The 27,311-nt window shown below is 40.1% G+C and overlaps 2 protein-coding genes and 1 pseudogene across 3 annotated transcripts; 1 reads left to right on the top strand and 2 right to left on the bottom strand.

Moving 5' to 3' along the window:
- Positions 1 to 341: 341 nt before the first annotated feature.
- Positions 342 to 5,177, bottom strand: LOC110067506 (EF-hand domain-containing protein D1-like). The gene is made up of 3 exons (XM_020774844.2): positions 4,886 to 5,177; positions 3,418 to 3,565; positions 342 to 2,384 (listed from the first exon to the last, which is right to left on the bottom strand). Exons 1-3 carry the CDS (start codon positions 5,044 to 5,046, stop codon positions 2,112 to 2,114), a joined length of 582 nt encoding a protein of 193 aa, XP_020630503.2. The 5' UTR covers positions 5,047 to 5,177; the 3' UTR covers positions 342 to 2,111.
- A 3,399-nt stretch (positions 5,178 to 8,576) lies between these two features.
- LOC110067447 (prostamide/prostaglandin F synthase-like) lies at positions 8,577 to 13,436 on the bottom strand (annotated as a pseudogene). Its single transcript, XR_016205317.1, has 5 exons — positions 13,305 to 13,436; positions 11,591 to 11,795; positions 10,517 to 10,568; positions 10,358 to 10,421; positions 8,577 to 9,844 (listed from the first exon to the last, which is right to left on the bottom strand). The product of XR_016205317.1 is annotated as a prostamide/prostaglandin F synthase-like (transcript).
- A 466-nt stretch (positions 13,437 to 13,902) lies between these two features.
- Positions 13,903 to 25,944, top strand: LOC110067496 (endothelin-converting enzyme homolog). Its single transcript, XM_020774827.2, has 17 exons — positions 13,903 to 15,057; positions 15,219 to 15,278; positions 15,606 to 15,722; positions 16,580 to 16,666; positions 17,051 to 17,187; positions 17,559 to 17,781; positions 19,041 to 19,139; positions 19,584 to 19,661; positions 20,152 to 20,255; positions 20,716 to 20,774; positions 20,909 to 20,960; positions 21,053 to 21,120; positions 21,361 to 21,488; positions 21,922 to 21,987; positions 22,223 to 22,318; positions 23,105 to 23,181; positions 23,801 to 25,944. Exons 1-17 carry the CDS (start codon positions 14,260 to 14,262, stop codon positions 23,898 to 23,900), a joined length of 2,349 nt encoding a protein of 782 aa, XP_020630486.2. The 5' UTR covers positions 13,903 to 14,259; the 3' UTR covers positions 23,901 to 25,944.
- The last annotated feature ends 1,367 nt before the right edge of the window (positions 25,945 to 27,311 follow it).

Genomic DNA, 27,311 nt, shown 5'->3' with positions numbered 1-27,311 from the left:
ACTAACACCTGAAAATGCACTTGCAGCAGAACATTAGGCAAATGCACAAGGGAAAACCCCTTGGTTGTCGTCTTTGGTTGTACGGTTAGGCTTACATCACACACGGTCTTCCATGTTTGATATATTATGTCACACATTAGAGTTTTGTCCAGACCTAAAAGTTATTACTGCCTTGCACAGCGCAAATAACAGTACCACTTGAAAGTACTGCTAAAAAGCTTCCATTTCGAATGGTCTCAAACTATAATGTCCTCTACAGTCTTATACCAAGGTTCAAATCTCTGAGTGTAAGGGATAACAGTAGAAAAAGGTATGTATTTATTCAAATCATGAACTCCAAATTGTTTTGAGATAAAATATTTTTTATTATTCAAAACTATCAATCACACTTGAACTCACACCAGATTCTTTTGAGAAAAATTTCAATTGTATTACTAGATCACGCTTTTACTAACTAGAATGTCAGTATAGTAGAATATAAAGTATAAAAGTAACAAGTTGCACGCACCTAAGGTATTCTCCCAGGGGGATACTCCCATATGAAAATGTCAGCGATGCTCGCTGTAAAATTTGAATTAAACCTCTCAAAGAGTCCAATATGGGTGTGGCTTGAGCTTTGTTTGACCCCTGAAGGATACTTCTTAAACAGAATATGCTCGATTACCAGCCTCTATTCAGGAAAGAAGCCTGTACAAGTAGAAAGGCTTGAGAGACTGGCAGAAATCCAGCCCAAAAAATGGAAGAGCCCTCTTTATTATTTTTTCAAGTGTACCCTAAAAGATACTTTGACTTCTAAAAATAGCAGTGTTTTGTCATAAACACCCTAAGTGAGACCAGACTCAAAGATTTATACCTTTAGGTGTGACAAAAAGCATTCCCCAGCTTTTTCATATGGAAGTTCCCCCGCTGGGGGTATTTGTTTAAGTAATTGTAAGTTTACTAGCAATATGAAAAGTTAGAGACAACCCACTCCAAAATTTAAAACAAAACTCAGAAACGAGTTTAACTAGTTGGATGGAGTATCAAAACAGGTCAAACTGGTATTCCTTTCCAGGCCCAGCAACACAACAACAAGATTCCATCATCACCACAAAATGCAAGGTCCACAAAATTAACTATCACAAAAAAAAATGTTAGGTGTGGATGGTAAAAAAATACAGTTCTGCATCAATAAATGCTCGATTTACCTCAATTAAAATTCAAGTTGGTTAAGTCTGAAATCTTCACCTCTTCTACAAAAGAGGATATTTTTAAAAATCTTTAGATTTCAATAATATTATGAGTTTTATCATCTGTGTAACAGTGGCCATGCAATGTGCATTTTCACTGACCAGTGTGTAAACATTTAAATATTATTTTTAAAAATAATCATACAGTCTCAACTTAATATGCCTTTCAATAACATGTGGACTCCGCTCAATCATTGGTTGCAATTTTTTCTGTTGGTTTATCATCTTGATGGAACTTACAGGAAAAAGAAGTTCACCTCAGTGGGTTGGAAAGCTTACATCTGTGAGATGTCATTGACACATTTCCATCTTTATTAATATCAATGGCAATGACATATGAAATCGTTGGGTTTAAAACTTCTAACCTGTGAGCAACCTCTCTTAACAGCTTGGAGTAGGTTGTACTCTATGAGCTGCCGAGAGGGGCTGCAAAAGTAAAACAACTGTGACCTCATCTTTCAAAGTCCAATTTGAAAACTATACACTCTATCAAATCTGCAACTTTTAACTTACTAATTCAATCTACTCTTAACTAATAATTGCCTGGAAGGAAATAATGTGATTCCCTTCAATTAAAATCTAGTTTAGAGCAGTTTTCTTATACCTGTCACAAACCTAAGACCTGAGTACACACAATGAGCAGTGAATGCAAAGATGCAAAACAAAAATACAAATTTCAAGTAAAAACCACAGTGTGGCTAAACATGTAGCATCTCATCATCAACTGATTCAATAAAAATTAGAAACTGGACAAGCATACTTTGCAGAACAAGGTCATTTTCATTGCTTTTTAGTTTACTGAATTTCCACTGTAGAGAAACAAAATGAAAGTAAAATATTACAAAACTGTCCTACCACAAAATTTCAAAACTATTGTCATCCTTAACTGACTCCAAATGCCGCCTTCCTGGCCATGAAAACCTCCTTCCTGGCTTTGGCCTCTTGTGCTTGCTTTTTTCTTTCTTCCTGCTCCTGTTTAATTTCAGCTTCAAACTTGTTTGAAGAAGCTTGCTCCTTGACCTTAGCCTCGAAGAACTTTGCTGCCCCACCCACCCCTACTTCATCCACATCAATCTCAGCAAGTCTAGCTAGTTCACTGAGGCCAGATCCTTCTTCAAGTTCACCAGCAGCAGCTTTACGGAAGATCAACAGGAACTGCAATATCAACAAGGAGTTGGTTTAACCCTTGTGCCGAGAATAAATAAGTCTCAGATTGTTACCAGTCTACATGGAATCACCTTGTGGACCAAAGAGCACTGGTGACTAGCCTAGTTTGTTTTCACATCGGTCTTGGAAGCTGACAAGCGGCAGTCGATTTCTTTCGTGAAAATTAGTTTCTTAAGTTTATAGAGGTAGAAATGATGTTATGGTTTCACAAAACTTGAGAATTACTCATTCATGCTTATCTCTGTCCATTTGTATGTAATTTTGCTGTAAAATTGGCTTTTGTTGCAAGTGTGTAAGTGATTGCGTTCACAATAAAAGTATGGTGTCAATTTCCTCTACATTCATCTTATCAGTCCTTCAACCCAAATTGTACCACATTTACAAACGGACTTAGTTGTATAGGAAGGTAATTTGACAAGTTACCATCCTATCTATTTTTTAAAGCATGTTTAAATAAATTGCTGTATGTTTCCTTTGTGTGTATCTTCAGATGTTAGGATCAATCGCGAATAAACAGCAGTAACGCGCAATGCAGACAGCTAAATGTTTGGAGTTTTTACTTTAACTTTTAACAGACTTTCTTGCCAAAACTACTTTTTCCAGAGGGTATGGGGGGTGTACATAATACGCGTGGACTGGGGGGGTTATTTTTGTATTCAAAAATGGGAACTTCCAGGAAGAAGGGGAGGGGGGGTTTGGGTGAAATTCCCTCCGTGGTGGGGGTATGGATATTTTCTGGAACTACACATTTTGTATGAGAAGGGAAATGTTGTGATACGTCATGCTTTGATGGGTTTTTGATTGACACCATGCCTTCTTTGGTAATTAAAAGAAAGCAGCTCATCCTGCATTGCTTCACATGAATGGACACATATCTTCACTGACTCGCAAAACACCAACCTGGATAGCATTTTAACCTTGACCATTTGATCAAGGGCCAAACATGGCTACAACAATGTCACTACTTTTCCCACAATAATGATGGCATGGATCGACAAATAGTGAATTAAATAATATTTACCTCTCGAAAGGAAACTTTACCATCATTGTCTTCATCAATTTCTGTGATCATGTTCTTTAGTCCCACATGTGTCTGAGGAGCACCTAACTTTTCCATCAACAACTTCATTTCCATAACATCTAAATAGTGATCATTGTTTACATCATACCTAAAGAATGATAGTCCAATAAATGATATAAACTAAAAAATGCTGCACCTCTCCGAAATCTACTATTAAGCTATTAAATATGAATCCTGTTTGTATGGACCCTAATAATAAAAATACTTGAAATAATAATTTTACATGTTCATTGCAGCTACACTGAAGTTCACCTGATTGATTGAAAGGTTAATATTTTATTCAATTCTGGAATAACCCTTGAAATGAAAATTTAAAACAATAACCAGAGCATTGTTGGTGGTCATCCTTCTAAGTTCCTAGAGGAGGGCACCTAAGTCAGCTTTTGCTGGGTACGTGCCAGCCCCTAACTCCCTGTGGCCAGCTATAGATTGCAACTTAGAAACCTTTTTGTGAATGTATATTATGCTATCCCCTCTTTGTCACTTTGTGCCAATAGATCTACCTTGTGAAATTTTTCAGTTTGTAAATGTTAATGACTTAACCCTTTAACTGCAAATCTGATCTCATCCAATGACAGATCCTCATTAGCATACCATGAGGAAGTCAGTGCACACCCCACCCCCTCATCCCCCACCTCAACTAGAGCTTAATAGTTCATACCAGCATTGGCATAAACTGGTACGAAACCCAGGTCTGGCTTGTTCTGTTTTTGATGTATTAAAATTCAGCTTGGCTTCAAGGCCTCGTGGACATAAACAATGGAAATTGAATGAGTGCGGTTATTAATTTCTCTTCTTTGTGCCCCTAGACCTCGCTATCGAGCTGAATTTTAATATCTCGAAAGAGCCTCATCAGTTTTCGAAAGATCAAATTACTCTCTTCCCAAAATCGGTGTGTGACATTTGCAGACTGCATCTCCAGTTGGGCCTAAATAGCGCTCCGGTTAGCCTGAGCATCTCTTAGATTAATCTGAATAGCTCTCAAGTCAGCCTGTTTAAGGCTAGCTATCGATAATAGGAATGGGCACACGATATTACTATTAGCAAAAAATTCTGCAGCCTGCAGGTCTACAGTCTGCAGTCTCAAATGTCATACCCCGACATAAAACATCAAATTCATGGATCTTTAGGCTTAAAAAACACACATATACACGTACGAAACTTGTAACGCGGATGAAATTTGTGTTCCGGGTTAAGGCAAAAACTGAAAGTACTTAAAATTCTAGCTGTGACCCTTTGAAATTCAAAACGAACTACTATCGATATCAGAATGTGATAAGCTGAAAAGCTATCACAAAATCGAAAATGTCCTATTCCCTCTGGACTCACAAGGTCTCCTACAGGCCAATCCACATCGACATGATTCTAAATGGTAAACAACACCTCTGCTAAGTTTACTGACACTTACGTCTTAAACATCTTCTCGAAATCTTTAATCTGCTTCCTAGTAAATTCTTTGAACTCGGTGTAAGGGTTGAAAACCTTCATCTGGCGTCTAGGCATCTCTTCGTCTTCATTCAACGCCTGTCGACGGCTCAGTTTAGCAGCCAGTTCATCTGTCTCTGACATGATGCTAAAATAGCTCTCTTCGGCTGGAATAAAATCACAAAATAGTGTTTCGAACTCCCTCGAACAACACACACACACCCCGTATGTGAGAACGGAACTGGATGCTCATTCCATCACAACACTCGGCACTGTTGAAAGCTGCACGCTAATTGGACAAGACAATTAAATGAGATATAAAACGTCATTTCATTGGCTTGCTAATAAGTTATCGAAGGTAAACTTTACCTTTATTGAAAATTGAAGAATACGTAAACGGTTATAATTAGTATATTGTTTACTTAACGCACGAAACGAAATGTATACCTTTTATGGAATTGAAAAATCAACTGAATAATTTGATTGTGAATAATATAGGACCCCAGAAAACTTCAGACTCTGAGAATATAAATTGAGAAGACAAAACTGAGTCGAAGACAAAATCGAAGATTGTTGGTGAGGCCCTGTTAGGGGGGGTACCCATGTCCCCTGTCTGAATTTCGACACCAGCCATGTCGTCGGAATTTCGTCTGAGAGGAGTTGTCACGGTCGGGAAATTTGACCTTGTTCGATTGAAACGAAACTACACGTATAACACATCGTAATACCTTTGTTCATTTATATAAAGAAAACCGACACAATGCTCTGAAGTCTTACAGCATGAGGCTCACGCAAACGAATTCAATCTTGCGCTCTCACGCCGCAACTATTATTTCTCACGCATTGAAGCTTCCTTGCTGTTTTAGTCAAATGCATATATAATTAAGTATCTCTTTGGATATAATTTACTCCTTGTACGCTTTGCACTTGTTCCGAACACCTTTCAACAGTAGGAATTCTTATACAGAGCCAGCATTTCTCCTGTCAGTGGGTTTAATGATTACTTTATGGTTACTTTTAAAGCATCACATTTCGACTCAGAATGAAGACTTCTTAGCTACGTCAATTTTTCAAAATTTTCTAAGGGGCTGGGGGCATGCTTTCTACGGGCTTGGGCATGCTTTCGAGCGCTGAAGTTGCTAACTTCCTAGGGGATGTGGAGGCATGCTCCCCCCGGGAAATTTTGAAATTTAGACGTTTGGAATTGTTATTTTCAGCCTTTTTCCAGGCAGTATTTGGACCTGAAGTACAATCGAACCTATGAACATTTTTACTATGCTTATGTTTAACAACCGTTCTCTAACTCAAAATCTGAACGGCCTCAATCAGAATAATCTCTCTTATCTAGAATTTTCCTTTGAATTTGGCGCAATCCTTACCTTCTGCTGAAGACGAGAAGACCTGGGAAGCTTTCCCCTGTCTCCCTTTTCCTTCCATAATGCCATTTGTTGATAATACAGCTTCATATTCTTTTACTTCCTTAAGCGTGTTTTTTGGCGTTTTAGCGCACTGCTCACTCGGCTGAGAGTGAGAAAAATACTCAGCAATGACGGACTCGATTTATTCGACGTAGACGTTTTAGCATATATAAGAAAGCCTGGGTTTCACGACCTGTCGACATCGCGCGTGAGAGAGGAAAACACAGTTAAAACTCTGGAAATGCGTCTTCACTTCGACTCAGACGTTTAAAACAATCACTGCATTCTCAGTTCCGAAATTCGTTCTCGGTCTATCTTGCCATTGGTGCCGCTTTCCCTATTTCGCTGAAGTAGTCTGTCCTTCTTCCCCGGTTTCGCCGTTGGAAAGGTGTAGTCTCCTCCCAGGCCGTTTTTAGGGTCGTCACGCAACGCTTCTCCCCCACTGGGGGAGAAGCATTGCGTGACGACCCTAGTAACGGCTGCGGAGGAGACTAGGAAAGGCGCAGCCCGCCAATTTTTTCACCGGTGACGTAAATACACATTAACCAATGAACAACAAATACTGACTATACGTCATGACGTCGCGCGCTCCTCTGCTACCTATGAACATTGCGTGACCATAAAACATTTCAGGTGATAAGAATAGAGACGAGTTTAAATCTTTTCTTTTTTTGTTTTCTTTTTTTTTATTGCAATATCTTACATTACATTACATACAAAAATTTTTTTCTTTTTTTTCGAGGGGTCTGAGTTTTCGGGGTCAAGTTTAAGAGATTCTTAGTTCTTCACTGTTTGATCGATGGGACAGCGAGAAACGGGAGAAGATAAATATTTCGCTTCTTTCTGGCTGTTGCCTATGAACATTGCGTGACCAGTGCGTGATAAGAACTGAGAAGAGTTTAATTTTTTTTTATTTCGAGAGGTCTGAGTTTTCGGGGTCGGGTCTGGGTTTTCGGGGTCTTAGGAATGAGTTCTGAGTTTTGGGTGCCAGTCGGGGTGTCAGTAAAACGCGGGGCCGGGGTCGGGGTCTTTTCTTTCTTTTTTCTTTTTTGAATTTTCTTTTTTGCTGTTATCTTCCTTTTTTCCTCTTGTTTTTTTTTTTCCTTTTTGATAAAAAGTATGTACTTAATCTTGGGGAAATCTATCTGTTTGGCAAAAACAAAAACAAAAACTAAGGCCCACCAAGCGTCATGGCAGCAAAAAACTGATTTAACGGTTGAAAATGACATTTTCTTCCCGACCATTTGGGCGTGAAAAGGTTAAAAGATATATATACCCTTAAAAGCTAAGAATGGATGAATTTCATGAATGTGTGATAACGTCACAGCTAATTATCTGGTTGAATGTTCAGAACATATAACCAGTGGCGGATCCAGACCTTGAGCTAAGGTGGGAGGGGGGGGGGGGGCAGTTTTGTTTTGCTTGCCATGCTGGCTTTTCTCCCTTCTGTGATTTTTTCCTTTTTTACCCAAAATAAGTGGGACCCTTGGGCCCCTTCCCTAGATCTGCCACTGATAACAGTGGTGCTCTGTTGTTTTGCAGTATCATAACAGTGAATGTTGGTCTTTTATCATGTGAATAGTATAAAATGTTACATTTGGGAGGTAACTTGACCCACACACCAAAGATCGTTTTGGTGTAATGGGATAATTAATTGTCATTATTGGTGGAAGATAAAATTAAATTAGATTAGATTGAATGGATGGGAAGATCACACTTTCTGTGGCAAAGTTTTGATACCTCTCTGTCTTATATTGTCTTCTTGGATGAGCACGTCATGGTATGCGCTTTGAATAAATATTTACATTGAATTATCTTTGATACAATAAGCACAAGCTTCATGTTTATTGCATTTTCATTCAAAGACTACTTCTTAATGAGTGCAGTAGTCAACCTTCACTATTAATAATTATTATTCACATCCCCACCTGTTCCCTGCCCAGGAGGAACTCCCAGGGGTGCTCGATGGAAAGTTTGAAAAGTGGGCGTGGCTCGAAATTTTTTGTCACCCCTAAGGGATACCAATTCTAAAACAACTCATTACCTACTGTCATATTTTTTTCAGCTCAATACCCTAAAATTAAAGGTACAGCGAAAACTTCTGCTGTGGACCTTTTCAGGCTGAACACCCTAGGAGGTACCAAAACGGCTTTTTTAACCCCTAAAAGCCACGACAGGCACCCCCATCCTTTGAATGTGAGTGTCCCCCTCTCCAGGGCAACTCTGATACCCTAAAAAGACACTTCAGCAACAAGCAAAAATTATCCTGTTTTATTCATTTCGTCAGAAGTTATGACAAATATTTTTCTTCATTTGTGCAAATAAGTTCTGACTAATAACATCAAATGTCCTTAAATATGATGACAATCTTAACTGATTTGTCAGAATACATAAATGTATGCAAATATTTCTCCTTTAATTTCTATATATTGTCGCTAATCCAGAAAGGTTGAAAAGTAGGGACGGACACAAATTTTCAAGGCTGTGATTTGAATGCAGATATCCAGGCATGTCAAACATTCATCCACCATGCGTTTGTTTTGGCATTTAACACAATGGCATCATAAAAAGTGCCCAAGAAAATGCAAATTCATGCTCAGTCTTGAAAAGAGAGAGAGAGAGAGAGAGAGAGAGAGAGAGAGCTGATATTCCAAAAGAAAACTTAAGTTACATAAATGCATGCAAATATAATTTTCAATTTCTCTTTGGCTTACATTCAACCCTAGAAGGCTGTGATCAACTTAAATGCAGGATGTCCCGACAGCTCAAACATTACATCCACTATATGTGTTGCTTTTCATTTAACACAATAGCATCATAAAAACCATCAAAGACAATGAAATTCAAGTTGAGGTACACCTTACAGGAAAGTCTTGTACAATTTCCATAATGGAAAAAGTCACCAAAAGTATTTCAAGGATGGACCATTATTTTTTTGAGGGGGCAGGCAGCAGATTAGGATATTTCCAAAAAAAAAAAATTAAATTTCTGCACAGCAAAAACTGCTGAAAACTCATGCAAGGAGAGCCATGGCAAAAAAATCGAGCAAGTGCTTCCTACTACACAGGTCCCGTGTTTGACTTTTAAAAAAATTCTTGCACAAGGTCTTGCACACCAAAAAATACATTATGCACAACCTAAAGGTGAGAGAAAAATTTCAAGCCACAGAAAATTGCCCAGCCCTCCCTAAAAAATAATGGTCCATCCCTCATAATCAGACTTTTCTATCTAGAATGTAACATTTCAAAACTAGTCTGTGAATCCACACAATGTTATGATTCTCCCTCCTTTGCAGCACAGCCACAGTCTGCCCCACCTGATGACGCAGACTCACTTTCTTCCTTCTTTGGCTCGTCTGAGGGTATACCAAGAACTTCAAGGATTTGTTTGTTAGACACATGATCTCCAGGTGAGGCCTGTTTGTAACTAAGTAGCACTTTTTCTCCCCCTGCTGTCACAATCAGCATGCCGCCATTCAGTAAGCCATCACCGCGATAGTTACCTTTGATACCTTTTGCATTGGCCTGAATGGAGAAACACCCCCAAAAATATTTCAAAAAGGTCAACAAGGGGAGAGGAACATTTTCAAAAGTATGAGATACATATATCGACAATGACAGTGCAGCTCCTTGAAATATCCATTACTCCAGCCTAAGGAAGGAATGCCATTACGTCTCTAAGGGATTTTCAAGGACAATTCCAATTTTTGAAAGGAGATTGTGACTGAGCTATGCTGGAATTTTGAGATGGGTGGAGCAGGGGACACCAGACAATATGGGAAGGGTATGGATATTTGAACAACACAACCGGTGTTAGTAAAGACTAGAAAAATACCGCAAAATATTGCCCTAACCTACAAGCATTCCCATCTGGGGAGATCAGCAAATACTATATATATTTTGTTTAACTGTTTAAATGTTACTGATAAGTTGAGTATAAGATTAAATCCACAATTGAAATTAAAGTATGTCATAAAGCAAATTAAAAAATAAAAATAGAAGATTTCTTTATTAGAAATTAAAAAAAGAAATTCTCACCGTAGCAAGGGAAGATCTTGTTTCTTTAGTTGCCAGTCCTCCAAGGACAGAAACAACATTGTACCTTAATAACAGAAGGTAAACCTCTATTTTAATACTAAAAACATAACATAGCCTGGCCTACTGCAGGGACAAGGAAAGGGCAAAATGTTGTTATACCTTCTGAATCCTAAGTCTTTATAACACTGCTGTTTAGAATCAAGATACAACTCTATAAATAAACAATACAAAACAACATTAGTCAGTCTACAAAGATTTCTTTTGACAGATATACAATGTCAGGCTTTACCCTTTGACTGCCAAATTTTCACAAAAAAATTGCCGTTTTTAACCGTTAAATCAGGTTTTTGGCTACCATGACGCTAAATAAACCTTAGTTCTGTTGAAAAAGCTATTTTTTTTTACCAAAAAGATGGACTTCCCCAAGATTAAGTACAAAAATGTACAATATTTTAATTTGGAGCACGCACTAAGCTAAAATTTGGATTTTTGCAATTGCCCATTCCGAATTTTTTCTTGCCAATCTCCTTTCCTTTTTCTTGGCCCTTTTACTCTTGCTACCATTTGTGTTTCATATTCTTTCTGGCTGCTGTAAAAAGTTCATGTTTATCATGGGCAAAGCCTGGAAATGGGACCCTGATCAATTGTAGGACCCTGGTATAATGGGCCATTTTATCACCACTTTTGCACCAAAACTGATAATGTTGTTTATCAATTGCTACATCAGAATGCCATCGATATCCAAAAGCGCCTGTTGGGCAGATAGATCAATCCTAGCTCTACTATCTGCTTATCAAGAATAAGTGGTGACGTTTAAATTAATGATGTCACAAGTGGGAGCATGACCATTCAAAACGCATATATGCACCATTGGCAGTCAAAAGGTTAACTTGAAGTTTGTAAGTGCCGGATGAGGATGAGCCTGGTGACATTTATGCCTCTGGAGTGATTATCTCCATCTCACCAGGGGAAGGAGTGTACTTTGATCTATCTCCAGCCTAAAAGAGGAAACCCTTCAAGCAGAGGCTCCCCTTATAGCCAGGGGCTGATGCCATGGGCTTCTGCTATGGTCCACTGTGCAGAGTAACTCCTCCCTTGAGCAATCAAAATGAAAAATAACGCCACATATCCTCATTACAAAGTGTTGTCTTGAAGCATCCTTTCAAACTGACAGACCTCAATTCAAAATTCACCTGAATCATGTGTTTGTTGTTATTATTTTATATAACTAACCTCCAGTAAAAAACTTTCCCTCTTGAAATTCTTCAAGACCTAATTCCTCCAATCCCACACCACAGAGCTTCACGTTATGTGCATCAAGCTGCGGCTTGACCAAACTGAGTTCAGTCGACCACAGCCTGCACAACTGTCATCCAAAGCGACGCAGAAACACAACCACTGCAGTTTGCTTGGCCCATAAACTCTGCACTTCCACCATCTGTTAACAAAGGTAAAGGTAAACTCTGCGTCAGAGCAGTGGCCCATACAAACAGAACTTATCCCGGTTTCTGTAGCATGAAGCGACTAGGAGTATTTATACTCCCACCTGAACAGAATGCTGTAGAGGCATAGTGACCTCATGGTTTGTGTACTCACCTCCAGATCAAGAGGTCTGCCCCCTGGCTGGGGACATTGTGTTTTGTTCTTGGGCAAGACACTTTACTTTCAGGGTGCCTCTTTTCACCCAGGTGTTTAAAATGGGTACCGGCAAACATAATGCATTATTTACTTAAGCCTGGTTTTCACTAGCAATGCAAGCACAAGTGCAAACATAGTAATTCTCATTTCACTGTGAAAATGGTCTTGATGCAGGCATAAGCATAAGCGCAAGCAAAACCCAAGGATCAATTTTTTTCTTCTTCTTGCGCTTATGCTTGCATTTGTGCTGCAACAAAAGAAAACGAAATACCACTCAGGCATAACACAAGCACAAGGATATTTACCACATGTGGTTGAGTTTGGCCAAGAAAACACTGGATCCAGATTACCTCGAGCCTAAACAGTTTGAAAGGTTCGGATGATTTTGCTTGTGTTTGTGTTTGCATCAAATTTCGTTTTCACTTGGGTCATCCCTACTGTTTGCATTTATGTTTGCACTTGTGCTTGCATCACTAGTGAAAACCAGGCTTTAGGGTTAAATCTGTGCCAATCAAATTATTAATTGCAGAGGCCAAGTGGTTCATTAATGCTGGTACGAAACTACAGTTACTATAGAGTGAAGTGACAAGAAGCATTCCTGTTCCTGGATGGGCTGTCCCCCCTCCCAGCGGCATCTTGTTAGGTTACCCCATACTGTAGCTCTACTTCCAAGGGAAGTCTAAGAAAAGTACTGTGAGAATAAAATATCTTGCTCAAGGACACAGCATAATGACCCTAGCCAGGGTTTAATCTTGGAATGCCTGATCTAAAATCCAGCGACCCAATCACTCAGCCACCACACCTTCTAATGAACAACATTGTTTGATTTCTCAGTCAACTGAGTGAGACTTATATTGTTTTGTTTTTAAATTTCTTTAATTTAATTTATTTTCATTACTTTGCTATGATGTCATAAAGGGGTATTCAGTTAATTCTTCCACTGATGACCAAAATATTTGGATTTTTCTCGTTTTATTCTTAATTGTTTTAAGCTTAATTGGTTATGTCATAACGTGCCTAACATCATGCCCATCTGAAAACCACGAGTTTCAAGTTGTTACGTAATTGGCAACTTTAAAATGTGATGAAAAACATCGAATAAGGAAAGAATTCAGCTAAAAATGAAAAAAAGAATCTTTGGCAAGGCCAATAAAAGCTACATTCAACCCTGAGAAGACTGAGAAAGCTCCAACTGCTGACATCTTCAGCATGCAAATTTGGAATATCAAATCTTTGGGTGGGTGTAATAATCACTGAAGATAACGAATACATCACCAAGAAGTTATCAATAAAATATTTCAGTTCCTACCTCTCCAGTAGCGACACATTTAATGATATTTTGAGCGACTTTGCTCAAATCCATGGCGAACTGAAGACTCGCACACGAAAAATGGTTCCAAGGTTCAAAACAGGCCCTTGCTCGAACCTGTCAATTAGTCACGTGACAAGAGAAACCACAGTAGGTTGCGTGACAAGTCTATGGACTTTCGCGGCAGAAATCAACAAGACTCACGGACCTGCATACATAGACTTTCTTTACTCCCAACTTCTTTGAAAAAGAGAGAAAAAGAAAACAGAATGACAATGATAACGTTGTTCGACGCAAGGATTCGAACAGGCCCCACTGCGGAGACCTGCGGATGCCCGTTGGCCGTGTGAAAATTAAATGCAATCGCGGCAAAATATGCGCCAATAAATTCGCAGAAAAACATACCTCACTTTCTCCGTTTATTTAAGTATTTTATCGGCGAGTACACGGCTACGATTCTTACATAAGGAAAAGAACGCAACATTTGTCTGTGTATGTGTGTGTGCGTCGGGGGCGGGGGGCGGAGGGGAGGCGGTGGCGGTGGAATGGGATGGAGGCTGCGGACGTCTACAGCTCCTTGACAACTCCGCAAGTGTCATTCACTAGATTACATATTTGCATCTAAAAGCTGCCGAAGCTTCCGCTTTCCCCGAGATTTGCATAATGGTGTACTCCGCTCTAAACGAAAAATAATCCGCAGAAAGCCAGATTTTAGACTTTGTCTACCTTCATTAAGGCAATCCAAACAGGCTCTCTTGCATGTTAGAGTGATTGTAGTTGTGTTCAAGTCGCACCAAAAATTTGTTTATGTGCATTTTTGGCTTCTGCCGGCCCGACGGCCATTTTAAAAGGTGATCATTTAAAATCGTGAAACTCTTCTGTCTTCTTCGATCGTTAGGACAGGTGCCATTTTCAGCGAATTATCTCGATAGTTGCAAGCAGCAAGACGAAAAAAATGTCGTCAACAAGAGACTATACTCGCGCTGAAACCAGTGATAAAACAACGAATGTTCCTCTGCTCAGCGAAGATTCTTGGGACGATGGTCAACTAAGCGATCCAGTATTGGTGATCACAGATACTGTGGAGGATGGTGAGCCCGATGTTCGTTTCTCTGTCTCTTCTGCGAAAGGTGAAACAAGCCTAGGTTGCCCTTGTAAACTGCAGCTCACAAAGACCACCGTTCTTGTAGCAATCATAGCCGTTTTGATCATTATTTGTATCGTGTTGTCAGCGTTGCTCACACGGAGTGGTAAATCGTTGTTTGGAGCTAAGCAGGAAGCAGTGTGTGTCACTGAGGGCTGTATTGACGCCGCTCATCATATGTTTCACTCCATGAACCGATCGGTCAATCCATGCGACAATTTTTACGAGTTTGCGTGCGGTGGATGGGCTCAGAATAACCCCATTCCTGAAAGCAAGGCGTTCTGGGGAATATACTCAGTTCTGCAGGAAAATAACGAGAGAACTGTGCGGCAATTATTGACTGGCGCAGCCACTAACTCTGAAGCCATAAAGAAATCGAAGACTTTCTACGACGCATGCATGAATTTGACAGCAATCAACAAGAAGGGAGCAAAACCGCTTCTGGACATTATGAAGAAACTTGGAGGGTGGAATGTCACCCAGGATTGGAACTCGTTCAATTTCGATTTCAACAAAACGCTTCAAGGAGTACACAGGTATTCGGTTCCTGTGTTCTTTAACACAGATGTCGACGCAGATGATAAAAATTCTGCCAAAAATATCCTTAAGGTAATAATAATAACAAATGAAATATACAATTCTAGTCGATGCCCGCGGTTTTTCTTTGTTTGCACGAGCTTACTCGAAAGAAAAACGCAACACAACCGCAACCTTAAAACGCGAGCAATCCCCGACTTACCCAATTGTTCTGAATTGTTATTTGGTTGTAGGTTGATCAGGCTGGACTTACACTCTCGAGGACTTATTACCTCAAGAATATGTCTGACCCGGTGAGTTGCTTTATAAAAATACACTGTTTAAAATTGAAATTACAAGAAAGTTAAAAAAGCTCTATATTTCAGACAGAACTATTATACTGCAACTGGTATTTTTGAGGTGCGGGGTTGAGTAATTACCCAAAGGATACATTACGCAAAAAAACAGAGAAAAAGTGATATGTTAAGCTTGCCACAGAAAATCTTGTATCAAACAAGCTAAAAAATATCAAACACAACCTGAACTTGGAAGAAAACAAAACAAAATTTCTGATGCAGAACCCTTTCCTGTCCCCAACATGAAACTAGTATGGAGCTTACTTGAATGGCTTGTGTTGACAGAAACTGGTGGCTTACTTGAAGTATATGACGACTGTTGGTGTGTTGCTGGGAGGCAAGGAAAATGAAACAAGACATCAGATGCGAGAAGTCCTGGAACTGGAAATGAAACTGGCACAGGTTTGTCTTCCTTTTGATCAACAGTAACCAAACTCCAGCCTGCATTGCAGACGGAAATTTAACCACGTATATATATTGGCGGTATACAGTGTCTGGCTACCCAGGCACCCCAAACTCCTGACCATGGATGGACATCCAAAAGCCAAATAATGCTAATCCAAAGAAAAATAATCCTGTTTTTAATCCTCTAGTGTTAAATCCTCTCACTGTTTTCCACACTTTGAGTTAAGTGTAGGTTAAGTCTGAAGGACTGCAGAAAAATGAATTTGTTATAGTTCAACGCCTATTTAACAGCCACCCTCAGGGAATTGGATAGTGGCCGCTTAAAGGGGGCTGGCCGCTTAATAGAGGGAAAAACTTTAGATAAGCCCTCATTGGGGCCTTGATTACTGGCCTCCTAATAAGGGTGGCCATTCAAAAGGTGGCCGCTTAATATGGGTTCGGCTGTATTTATATCTGACCCTAATCATGAATTCGATTTGACGGTGGTCCTGGGTCCGGGAGGGGGTCTCCCATTTAAAAGGGATGGGGTGCTCCTCGGAAATGTTTTAAACAACCCCTAAGAGGTACACATTTTCTCCTGGAAATTTTTTCAGCACGATACCCTTGAAGGTACTGCATAAGCTCCCGCTGTGGACCTTTTGAGGCTGAACACCCTGAGAGGTACCAAAACCGTATTTTTAACCCCTAAAAGGTACGACAAGCACCCCCGTCTTTCATGTGGGAGTCCTCTGTCCTTTCATCTGGGACCTGAAACTGAACCTGGTTTAACCAAAGTCATTCCCAGGTTCTTCACACAATAAATGGATCATGTTAGAACTTTTTAAATATTGAATCGTGTGGTGTTTCTTTATCAGATTTTTGTGCCTCATGAGAACAGGAGCCAAATCGATGAGATATACAACAAAACAAACATCATGAAACTTCAAAAGCTTTGTAAAGAGGTAAGGGTATTCCTAGCCAGACCATTTTTGAAAAGAAGTCTCTCTTCATTCATTCTCTCTTCATAATCGTGTTTTAAATAAAGGATTTTACTTTACTTTACTTATTTTGCCAAACCGATCTGCGATTTGACTCCAAAATTTAGGTCTCTGATTAGTTTTTTCTTTTTTTGCGCTTAAAATTTGTAACCAAGCAACCATCAATCAGAAACACTTCATGGTTCTACGTCATCAGCGTCACTCTTCCAAAGGGACACAATCGAGCAATGGAAGTAGGCTCCCTTGCTTGATGTCCCTTACATTAAAGCAAGAAAGAAACACATGGAGCTTGGATTTCAATTTGCAGGGGCCGAAGTCTGACTTAAATGTCTTCTCCATTGCTTTCAGATAAACTGGCTTGATTTTTTCAAGAGCCAGTTTAAAGACATGCCAAAAACGCAAATTGGAGAGAAAGAAGAGGTGGTGGTGTATGCTACACGTTATCTTGCTGCCTTGTCGCCAGTCATAGCCAAAGCTTCACAAGGGTAAGGAGTTTCGTACATGATGTTAAAAGAGATGGGATTATATTTTTAATGGAACTTTGAGTCTTAAATAATTGCAAACTTTATGCAGATCGAGTCACCCCAGTGGAGATGTCCAAAGTTTTCAGAAGAACTTTTATATAACTTTTTTATGGCGGGCTTTGGACGTGGTGGAAATTAGCTAAATGATATGTCGAAATATCATTACGTGGAATAATTTGAGCTCAACGGTTTATTTGATATTTCGGAGACCGCTAGAAGCCTGAGAAAGGTACCCCATTTTGGGCGGAGCCTCTCCGGATAGGCCAATAAAGAGAGTAACCCCTCGCCCCCGACGCTATGCCCACAAATTAATATTGTTACATTTCTTCCAGGGTGTTAAATAATTACATGATGTGGCGAGTTGTGGCGAGCCTGGCCCCGTCATTATCGGAAGAATTCCGTAACGCGCACGAGGATCTTGTCAAAGTGCTCACCGGCTCCAAGCGATCAGAAGACTTGTGGAAGCGCTGTATGGGAGAGACTGACGACGCCATAGGAATGGCACTGGGATCTCTATTTATTGAGAAGGCCTTTGAAGGAAGCAGTAAACAACAGGTACTTAGATGGGCACTAGATAGGGGATGGTCCAGTGGCGAGAGCGATCGCCTCCCACCAGTGTGGCCTGGGTTCTATTCCGGCCCATGCGCCTTGCTGCGAGGGGATTTTTCCGGGTTCTCCGGTTTTCCTCCCTCCACAAAAACCAACATTTCCAAATTCCAATTCGACCAGGACAGAGGACCTGCATGAAAATCAGCTAAGGCTGATGTGGCTTCCTCTCTAAATATATTGCAATTAGATGGTCTACGTGTCACTTGGCCGTTTCTGCGAGCGACGATAGGTAACCCGAGGTGATACAAATTCAGTAGCGGTGGCGAGGGAACTTTTGTAGCCTTGGGGAAAGCTGTGCCTTTCAATAACATACGGACTCTAAAATTCAAAGCTCAACCGACAAATGCGTTTTTCGCTGCCGTCAATGAAATGTTGGGCGGCTCCTCCCTGCTTCCGACTACTGCCGAACGCGCGGTAATCAAATCGTTGAGCACAGTCCAGACAACGAAACAGTGCTCGGCAGTAGTCGGAAGCTGGGAGGAGCCGCCGAACATTTGATTGACGGTAGCGAAAAACGCATTTGTCGGTTGAGCTTTGAATTTTAGAGTCCGAATGTTATTGAAAGGCGCAGTAACGACTGTCACTTTACCTTCATGGACTAAAAGTTGTCGTGGCTCGTTACTGAGTGTTTTTTCTTATTCACCGACGCAGCGAAAAGTTTCTTTAGAACGTTCTGCTTGGTTTGTCGTACAGGAGATGTGCGTTACTTCTGCAGTCTAAATTCAAAGTCATTTTTGGTTAATTTGAAGATTCCTAAACTGACGAGACTTTTGACTTTTTTTGACTGTTGTACGTAGCTGAAAAGATGCCTTTGAAGTAGGTCTCTTGTTGTACCATAATACAAGGTGCCCCGTCCCTCCAGTTATTGTAAAGTTAGCAATGGTTAATATAAATAAGGGGTATCTTAAGCCCGGGATAGTCTAGTCTGTGATAAGGTAGAGATTTTTGGCGCTAGTCTAGAATAGGGTTGCAAAATCAAGCTGATCATGGTCTAGTATAGGGTAAGAGTTTCAGTATCCCAACGGCACACCCCTACTCAAAGATTTACAGAGTACCCCGGGATCTGAAGAGGGTTTCCAATAACAGGATATCGTTATTTTCAGTTATTGTGCTTCTTACAGTGTTGTTTATGGGAAGTAGTGAGAGTAACGGGATACACTTGAAAACTGAAAAAATGTATTTACAATGTTACAAAATGTTTCTAGGCAACCGAGATGATTGACGCAATACGTACATCGTTCAAGAAAGGTTTACCAGATCTTGACTGGATGGATGACAAGACCCGCCGAGCAGCTGAAGACAAGGTACCATGCACTTTTTGAATTCTTCGGCAACGGGACCACGCGAGAACAAGTTTGGGTATAATGTAACCTCTCGAACGAGATTCGCGTGCTTTCAGTAAAGGACCTACGTTTAGCCTAAATTTTTCGAGTTCGTCGTTTGTAATCCGTGTCAATCTTCTCCATCGTTAACGATCCGTATTCCTTTATGGTTTATTTTTATCTCTTTGGTGATTTTCTATGTCAGTACGCTACTATTTTCAGGTTTCCTTCAGTTTAAAGGTAATTTTGTAAGTGGTCAAAATAACGTGACTGAGCTCCTTTAAGATTCATCTTCATTTACTGATTTGTCCTTGTAATATAAAGTCAGCCAGGCAGGATATAAAAAGCGATACCAGTCCGTAATCCTTACAGAAAGCGACGACTGCCAACTAAAAGGATTTTACTATTTTTTTGTCCTTAATTAAGGCGGATGCCGTTGTGGATATGATTGGGTTTCCAGACTACATAAAAGATCCACAAAAATTAAAGGAAAAATACGACGGGGTAAGTAGAACTTCTGCGTGCAATACCGGCGGCACATTTCAAACACCGTACGCAATATTTGAAATATTGACATATTCCTGACGATTACGATGCTGCCCGGGGCCGGATATGAAGTCGAACGGAGAAACAAGAACTATTTAAACGTTGTAAGGAAAACTCGCAAACGAAAAGCACTTTGATAGATATTTTCCCTGATTGCAATGGTGATGAAACAGGACCCTACAACACTTTTAGAGGCAAATCGTTCAAGTAAAAAAATCAACCATTATTGTAAAAAAGGCAATCTTTCCCGCGCCATGATGTCGTGACATCCGTTTACAGTACTTTCGAGTTCTTGTGCTAGCTATTTTTACGAGCGTTTCAAAGAAAATTGGCCAAAAAACAGCAGTTGTTCCCTCGACTGATGTAGAACAAGTTGTGCATCTCATAATTCTTTTTTTTTGACTAGACGTAAGATTGTGATTTTGCGGGTTTTTCGTTCTTCTTTCAGCTAAATTTCAAGCCGATGGAGTTCTTCCAGAACAAAAGGAATTCTGATGACTTTCAACAAATGAAAACTCTGAAGCGTCTTCGAGAGCCAGTGGACAAATATAAGTAAGGCTATGAATAATTCAAATCAGGCTCTGTGGGTGTTTTCCATTATGCCAAAAATCCCGAAAAATGGAAAGGTCCGTTTCGGTTCGGTCTGACCGGAATATTTTGGACTACCTCTAGAGGTGGTCCACTTTGATCAGTCTGACCCGACGGACTGAAATTTGGCGTTCCATTTTGACAAGTCGGTTGACTCGGTTCGTTGCCTACTTCTCTTCAGTAGATTTTCACTAATCTGCACGAATGCGGGGGATTGCATTGGGGTCTCTGCCTGGCATAATAGCAAGCACCCTGTGAAACCTAAGTCAGCTTGGCTGAGGACATTTTATAAACTGCGTGAGCGGCTATTGGCGCGTTGATTTGGCTGAGAAGTTGGAAAACCAATTGAAAGATGTCAAAGATCAATAAAAAATTTTCATCGCGCGTGCGTGAATTCTTATCTATCCACTCTGTTTCCTCGCAGGTGGTACATGACGCCTTCGACTGTGAATGCTTATTACAGTCCATCACGGAACCAGATCGGTACGTTTAGTCCACGAGTCGATTCTTAACCAATTTCACGGTATCTTGAATATGCACGAGCAAAACGTCATAATTTAAAACCCTTTGAGAGGGTTTTTGTGTGGTTATTTATAAACATTTCTTTTTTCTTGTAGTTTTCCCCGCAGGGATTTTGCAAGCTCCGTATTATAACAAGAAGTTTCCAAAGTAAGTTCATTTGGAAATGCAGGCATTCTTTGATGTTAACTTGTCTATTTATCTTCATTCACATTCATTTTTCCTTGCTTTTATGCCGGCAGAGTCATCAACTTTGGAGGGATTGGCTCTGTTGTGGGACACGAGCTTTCTCATGGCTTTGATAATTCTGGTAAATATTACAAGTTTAAGAAATAAAATTTCAATTATTTATTACGGTTGAAGCATTAAAACGACACTGAAGACCTGTGTATGCGCAATTTATACAGCCCTGTAGTGCGAAAGCCGTACTGGCGAGGAATTCTGTATGAACTTTTAGTACCGGAGACAGTCTACACGGATCAGTTTTTTATGTTTTGAGGAACATTTTCAAGGGTTTCTTTTATCAGCTAATTTAATGTTTGTTTACTAGGTCGCATGTATGATAAATACGGGAATTATGGAGTAATGTGGTGGACCAACAGATCTGTGGAGCAGTACAAGTCGAGAAGTGATTGTATGGTTAAACAGTATTCAAAGTTCTCCTACTTTAATAAACATGTAAGTAAAATAGAGTTTTGTTGCAACCCTACAGAGTACAAATTACACGAGGGAATTACACGTCTGAACGAACCTGATTAAATGATCTATCCATCCATCCATTTGTGTACTGATTGACTGACTGACTGACTGACTGACTGACTGACTGACGGACGGACGGACATTTTGAGCGAAGAATTGACTGGCTAATTGTTTGTTTGCTTGATCGATCGATCAAAAGATTGATTGATTGATTGATTGATTGATTGATTGATTGATTGATTGATTGATTGATTGATTGATTTACTGATTTATTGCTTGACTGATCGATTGATCTATGTAAGTTAATAATTACTTATACAGCTTGGCGCGTGATGCTCTTGAGACAATGAGTCGATAATTTAAAAATTATGACGTAAAACTGTCTTTCTTCCATTTCCTACTTTTTGGCCAGGTGAAAGGAAAAGTTACCCTGGGTGAAAACATAGCTGATAATGGAGGCTTGAAAGCTGCTTACAATGTAGGTATTCTCGTTAACTTATAATTTAGAACAGGCATAAACCATGGAGATTATCTCGCAGATCGTACTTCAGGAAACACTTGTCACTTTTTATATGCAGTGACTATGGATATACTAGGAAGTTTCAATTGTGCGAATGGAACCAGAATGGACGGTCTGGAAAGAAAGTAACCAATCAATTCAATTATTATGTGTTTACTTTTGTATATTGATCTGTATTTTTTTCTCATGTTAGGCCTACAAAGAATGGGAAAATAAAAATGGCGCTGAACCTCCTCTGCCACTGCTGAATATGACACCTGACCAAACCTTCTTCTTAGCCTTTGCACAGGTGTATTTTTGCCTCATTTTTTCCAATCTGAGCAACTTAACAGTCCAGCGTACGAAAAAAAATACTTATTGATAAAGATTGCTTCCAGACCAGCTGTATTTTTACCCCTCTTGCAAGCTATTTTATTGCAGATTGCTCCTCAGTATTCGAGCATGTTGCCCAAATGTTGACCGTTACCTAGGTTACTCTTGCGTGATGAATGAACTGTCTCGTGCAACACATTCACCTCGTGTCGGCCAGCGCTCAAACCCAGACCGCTCGATGAGGAGTCCGACGCGGTAATCATTATAGGGAAACCAACCTCACACAGCTGCGGGAATCACTTAAGTTTCTTTGAAGCTGTAATGTCATCTTGAAGTGAATCGTGTTTGACGCTCAGTCGTTAGAAGAACTGAGACTCGTTATAAGCGTCTAACCATACGACGAATAACTAAATTGTGTTTTTTGCTGGTTGGTTGAAGTGTTTTGCTTCTGCCTTGATTTTCCTTTTCTTTTTCTTTGCGATGCGGTGGGAGAGGGATACTGACGTACAGCCCAGCCATTCAGTCAACCTTAATACTGATTTCAGTCTTCACCGCGAAACTTTCACGTTCCCCCAGACTCTTCCTCGACTAAAGTAAACAATTAACAGCAAACTGACAGAGATGCTCATATGCTTCGCATTATAGCTACGATTATCACGTGATGAGAAGTGTAGAACGACGTCTTTAATAAGGATGTTTACTTTGTTAAACGTATCAAGTCGCATAGAAGGTTGACATTTCATGTTAACTTCTTGTTCTGCAGAACTGGTGTGCAGACATAAGAGAGGAGGTCGCGAAAGTAAGGCTTGATGATGACCCGCACTCACCAAACAAATTTAGGTAACGTGCCGATTAAATAATTGCCCAATAAACGTGTTGTATTGACAGTTAGGCCCTGTCAACACTACGCCGGAGGAATTTGAAAACGGAGGTTTTACTCTGAAAATGCATCAAATGTTTTCCGTCCCCACTACGCTGGAGAAATTTGAAAACGCAACAATCACCGGTCATTTTGCATTTGTGTTTGAGTAAAACTCAGGTAGGGTATCGTAACGTCATCGTATTCGAAAAACTTCGTTTTCAAAATGTTTTCCGTCCACACTAAAACACGAGGCCGACGTTTTCAAATTTCTCCGGTTTGAAGAACGTTTTCGAAAAGCTCCGTTTTCGTGACCGGAGAAATAAAGCTGCGTTTTCAAATTCCGCTGGCCTAGTGTGGACGGGACCTTGTATAGGGAGGTTTCTTGTTAGAATAGAACCCCTTATTTTGATAGCAGTTTTTGGGGGTTAAAGGCTCTTGTTCCCAAAATAACATTTCGTCTTCAAGGGGGGAGTGTTTACTCAAGGAGGCGCTTATAATTCCAGTTTTCATAGTTTCCAGTATCATTTAACTATTTTAGATTAATTCTGAAATTTCAAATGGTTGCATTCACTGTCGTGTTTAATGTTTTTCTTGCAGAGTTCTGGGTTCTCTCGCTAACTTACAAGCATTTGCTGAAGCATTCAAGTGTCCGCCTGGCAGTAAGATGAACCCTCCGGACAAATGTCACATTTGGTAGAAGCTAGACTTGTGAACAGTTTGACATCATCGAGGACGCCCGGATCAAAAATTACTTTGTTTAAAACTGCTTATAGTACGATAGTGTTTAGACTAGTCACTGTAGCTCGATTAAGTCGAGGCTCACTTACGGTTGTTTTGAAAACAAAATAAAAATTAAAAGTAGTCACTCTGGCTGATCAAACTAACCCGCGAAGGCTTTGAATCGACCACAGATGGTGGTAAAGGGTATTTTCGTGACTCATGTTCGGCCCTTTTTTTTTTCCCGTGAAATGTGAAATGGCTAATTTTTTCCTCGTGAATCGTGATTTTCATAGTCGCCGTGAACCGTGATTTTCCAAAACGTTCTCTTTTATTTTCCGTGAAGCGTGAAATGCCAATGTTGTATCTTTCGTGAATTGTGAAAGGGCTGCTTTATTTTCCGTGAAACGTGATCTATACCCCCCTTTACCACCCTCACCACACGGTTGCCAAGCGTGGGAAAACGTGGTCGGTTACGAGCTCGCGAAAACAAGTAGGTGCGGGAAACTCGCGTAAGGCAAGTGGCGGCTAGCTTTAGCGTTAGGTTTCCTGTCGAGTTCTGATTGGTTAAATTGACAGCATGCGTGTTGTGATTGGTTAGAGCGTGGTGTTGGTGTTCACTGAGGGCGCGCAAAACTAAAACAAAAACAGGAGTTGAACCCGCGTCTCTTTACTGAGCCAACCGGCCCGGCACACTTGATACTGATAGTGATAACGCTGAGTAATGTGTCGAGTCACAAAAAAACTTGAAATCTAACCAAAGAAAATTAATAACTTCGATTCAATAATGTTCAATTTGAATCATTTGTTTCAGTTGTTTGCTTGGCCCCACTAGCCTTTGTGCTCTAAACACTATAAACACTGGTAAATATTATAATAAAGGTTATTTTTTATCTTACATTATGATTAAAATAGGCTTATCAAATTATTGCTTAATTTAAACGTGATATACAAGGTACTAAAACATTGGATCACCTATGTCAGGTAGAAGGAGGAATGCGGAAGGTGATTCTCACTGAAAGCACGGGAAATCTTAAAGGAGTTAAAGTAGGGAGTTTAAGTAACTACGACGGCGACGGCGGGGACAACGTCGATTAAAAAATGAATGTATATTATGCCTGCTCCATGGCTACTAATTTCGCGATACTCTAAAGTCATTGTTTCTCTTTGTCAAAACTATCTCGAAACTGATCATGGAACACAGCGTAAAATTCGAAATATAACTTTTGAAAATTATCCGTCGCGGTTCACGTTCTCCAGAAAACGCAGAATTTGGACATTTCACGTTGTTATTTTTCGTTGGATGGCAAAGAAATGTACCAAGAATTATAACGCACGTGCACAGCCACTATTCTTCTCATTGACCGTTTTGTTTAGCGACGTTCATCTTCCTATTGCCGTTGCCGTTTTCTTAAATTCCCTAATTCAACCAGGGGCCCAGCTAGGGGGGGTGGCTGGGGTGCCCGTGGACCCCCCCCCCTTTGTAAGTCTTTTTTAAGCAAACAACCCACAACAGGTGGCAAAAACGACATGACAATCCGGTGAATACCCTGACTTTGACACAGTGTGACCCCCCTTTAAAAAATCCTGGCTACGCCCCTGTCAACAAGAGCCAAACGCGGGAAAGCCTACCAACGACTAAAATGAACTTGCAACTACTTCGCTTTTTTCCTATACTGATTTATTTTCTGGTTTAATTGTGTTTCATTGGGAAAAAATTAACATAATGAATGACTGTATAATTATCTCGTTTGTTAGTTGCAATCTTAAACCAGGTAGTTAGTTTAAAAAACTGTTGTATATAATATTCAAAAGTTTTCATTATGTACATAGAAGCCGTTGGTGTATTTTAGATGCGAGCAGCACTAGTGAATAGTTTCAGTTGTAGTTTAAAAATGTCAATCGGGTCTCTTTATATTGAAATTTACAGTTTAAAGTAAGACAACGGTTACAAAGTGTTCACCGACAACTCGTTATCTTGATTAAATAAATCAACCACCGGATTATGGCAGAACACGGAGAAATCTCCCTCTCATATTCTGTTAGAGTTTTTTACTGTTTTTAAGTTTATTAAAATGTTAGCTCCTGTACTCGGAAAATTGCCCAGTATAACATTCCCACGGTTGAAATAACCATAGCTTTCAACGTTTTCGTTGGAGCTGGCAAACGTTACACGAAGTGGAAACAAGTGAAGCGTAAGCATAAGGCGACATACGTAGACGCAGTAAGTTGATAATTGGGGCCTTTTGTTAGGAAAATTTCCAACGAAAGGCGCTAATTATCGGCATCGTACTGTTTATCAGCATTTTACTACTTCTGCGTATGTCGGCTTATGCACTAGTGAGAACCACTGAACCTTAAGGCTTTTCGCAATGGTTGCGGCGACGGTACAACGTGTTCGAGCGTGTACTTCGCAACAAAATTGCACTTTGTACGAAGCATCGCCTGGTGACATGTCTGGTGTAACAACGCCTTTGTATTGCCCCTGTGTACTCGTTGAACTTCTATTTGGGGTCTTTTGTCAGCATACTGCTTAGAAGGCCCAGCACCAACGTTCGCTCCATTTCGGAGTCTGTCTGGTAAAGCCTTTTATTGTCAGCATAAGATAAACTGTAACTCAACAAGCTAACAGATTAATTATCTGATTAATTATTAAAAGTGAAATGTTGTCACGAGCGTGGGACAAAGAAAAAATCTGAGTCCCCGACAGGATTACTCAACGAGAACAAACCTCGGTCATAGGACTGTGTGTTCTTTTCAAGTAGAACTCACATGGCCATGCACCTGTGAAGCATCCACACAAAGGTCAGGGAACCCCAATACTGAGCATGCTACAACATTCATCAAATATGTAGATGATTTATAACATAAGGAGAATTTCAGAAGTAGTTATGTCGATGAAGCTCTGGTCAATACACAAATCGTCAGTAAATTGGATGATAAGCTAATGCTTAACAGCATCTGGACACAAGTTAGCACTGCTAACACATGGAGGGATGCAAGCTAGTCTATTGCAAGTTCCTTCTCCTAAATTTTGGCATGTTTCCCTAATAGGTCCCCAGCACCCTTTTATTCTTCTATATAGAGAGAGAGACACTGCAAGAGTACACTGTCTTACCAAAGACCACAACACAGTCCCAACAAACAGAGTGCAAATCCAGACCAGCCTTTTAGCCAGATGGGTGTCCAGGCATCCTGTGGACGGCCACTTCCCAAAGAAAATTGTTTCATTTTTCATATATGTATCTTATTAGATGTTTTGGTGTGTATTATCGCTGTATATTTTTACAAGTTCTGCCATATTTTGACGAGCCGTATGGGCCTGTACAGCAAACAGGTTTCCTACTGTACAAATAACTGTACAATATCGCCGTATAACTGTACTGTTATT

This window comes from Orbicella faveolata, unplaced genomic scaffold, assembly GCF_042242905.1.
Source record: "Orbicella faveolata isolate gen_17 unplaced genomic scaffold, um_ofav_v1 contig_12, whole genome shotgun sequence".
Classification (NCBI taxonomy): domain Eukaryota; kingdom Metazoa; phylum Cnidaria; class Anthozoa; order Scleractinia; family Merulinidae; genus Orbicella; species Orbicella faveolata.
The sequence above is the reverse complement of the archived record's forward strand: the minus strand, read 5'-3'. Positions and strand labels throughout refer to the sequence as shown.

Bases quoted from the DNA above. Each gene is read 5' to 3' on its own strand.
- LOC110067506 (XM_020774844.2), bottom strand. From the start codon at position 5,046: ATGTCAGAGACAGATGAACTGGCTGCTAAACTGAGCCGTCGACAGGCG. The intron at 3,566-4,885 runs GTAAGTGTCAGT...ATCATTCTTTAG, and splicing joins TTCGAGAAGATGTTTAAGAC to GTATGATGTAAACAATGATC. The intron at 2,385-3,417 runs GTAAATATTATT...TTGATATTGCAG, and splicing joins GTAAAGTTTCCTTTCGAGAG to TTCCTGTTGATCTTCCGTAA.
- LOC110067496 (XM_020774827.2), top strand. From the start codon at position 14,260: ATGTCGTCAACAAGAGACTATACTCGCGCTGAAACCAGTGATAAAACA. The intron at 22,319-23,104 runs GTGTATTTTTGC...CTTGTTCTGCAG, and splicing joins TCTTCTTAGCCTTTGCACAG to AACTGGTGTGCAGACATAAG. The intron at 23,182-23,800 runs GTAACGTGCCGA...TTTTTCTTGCAG, and splicing joins CACTCACCAAACAAATTTAG to AGTTCTGGGTTCTCTCGCTA.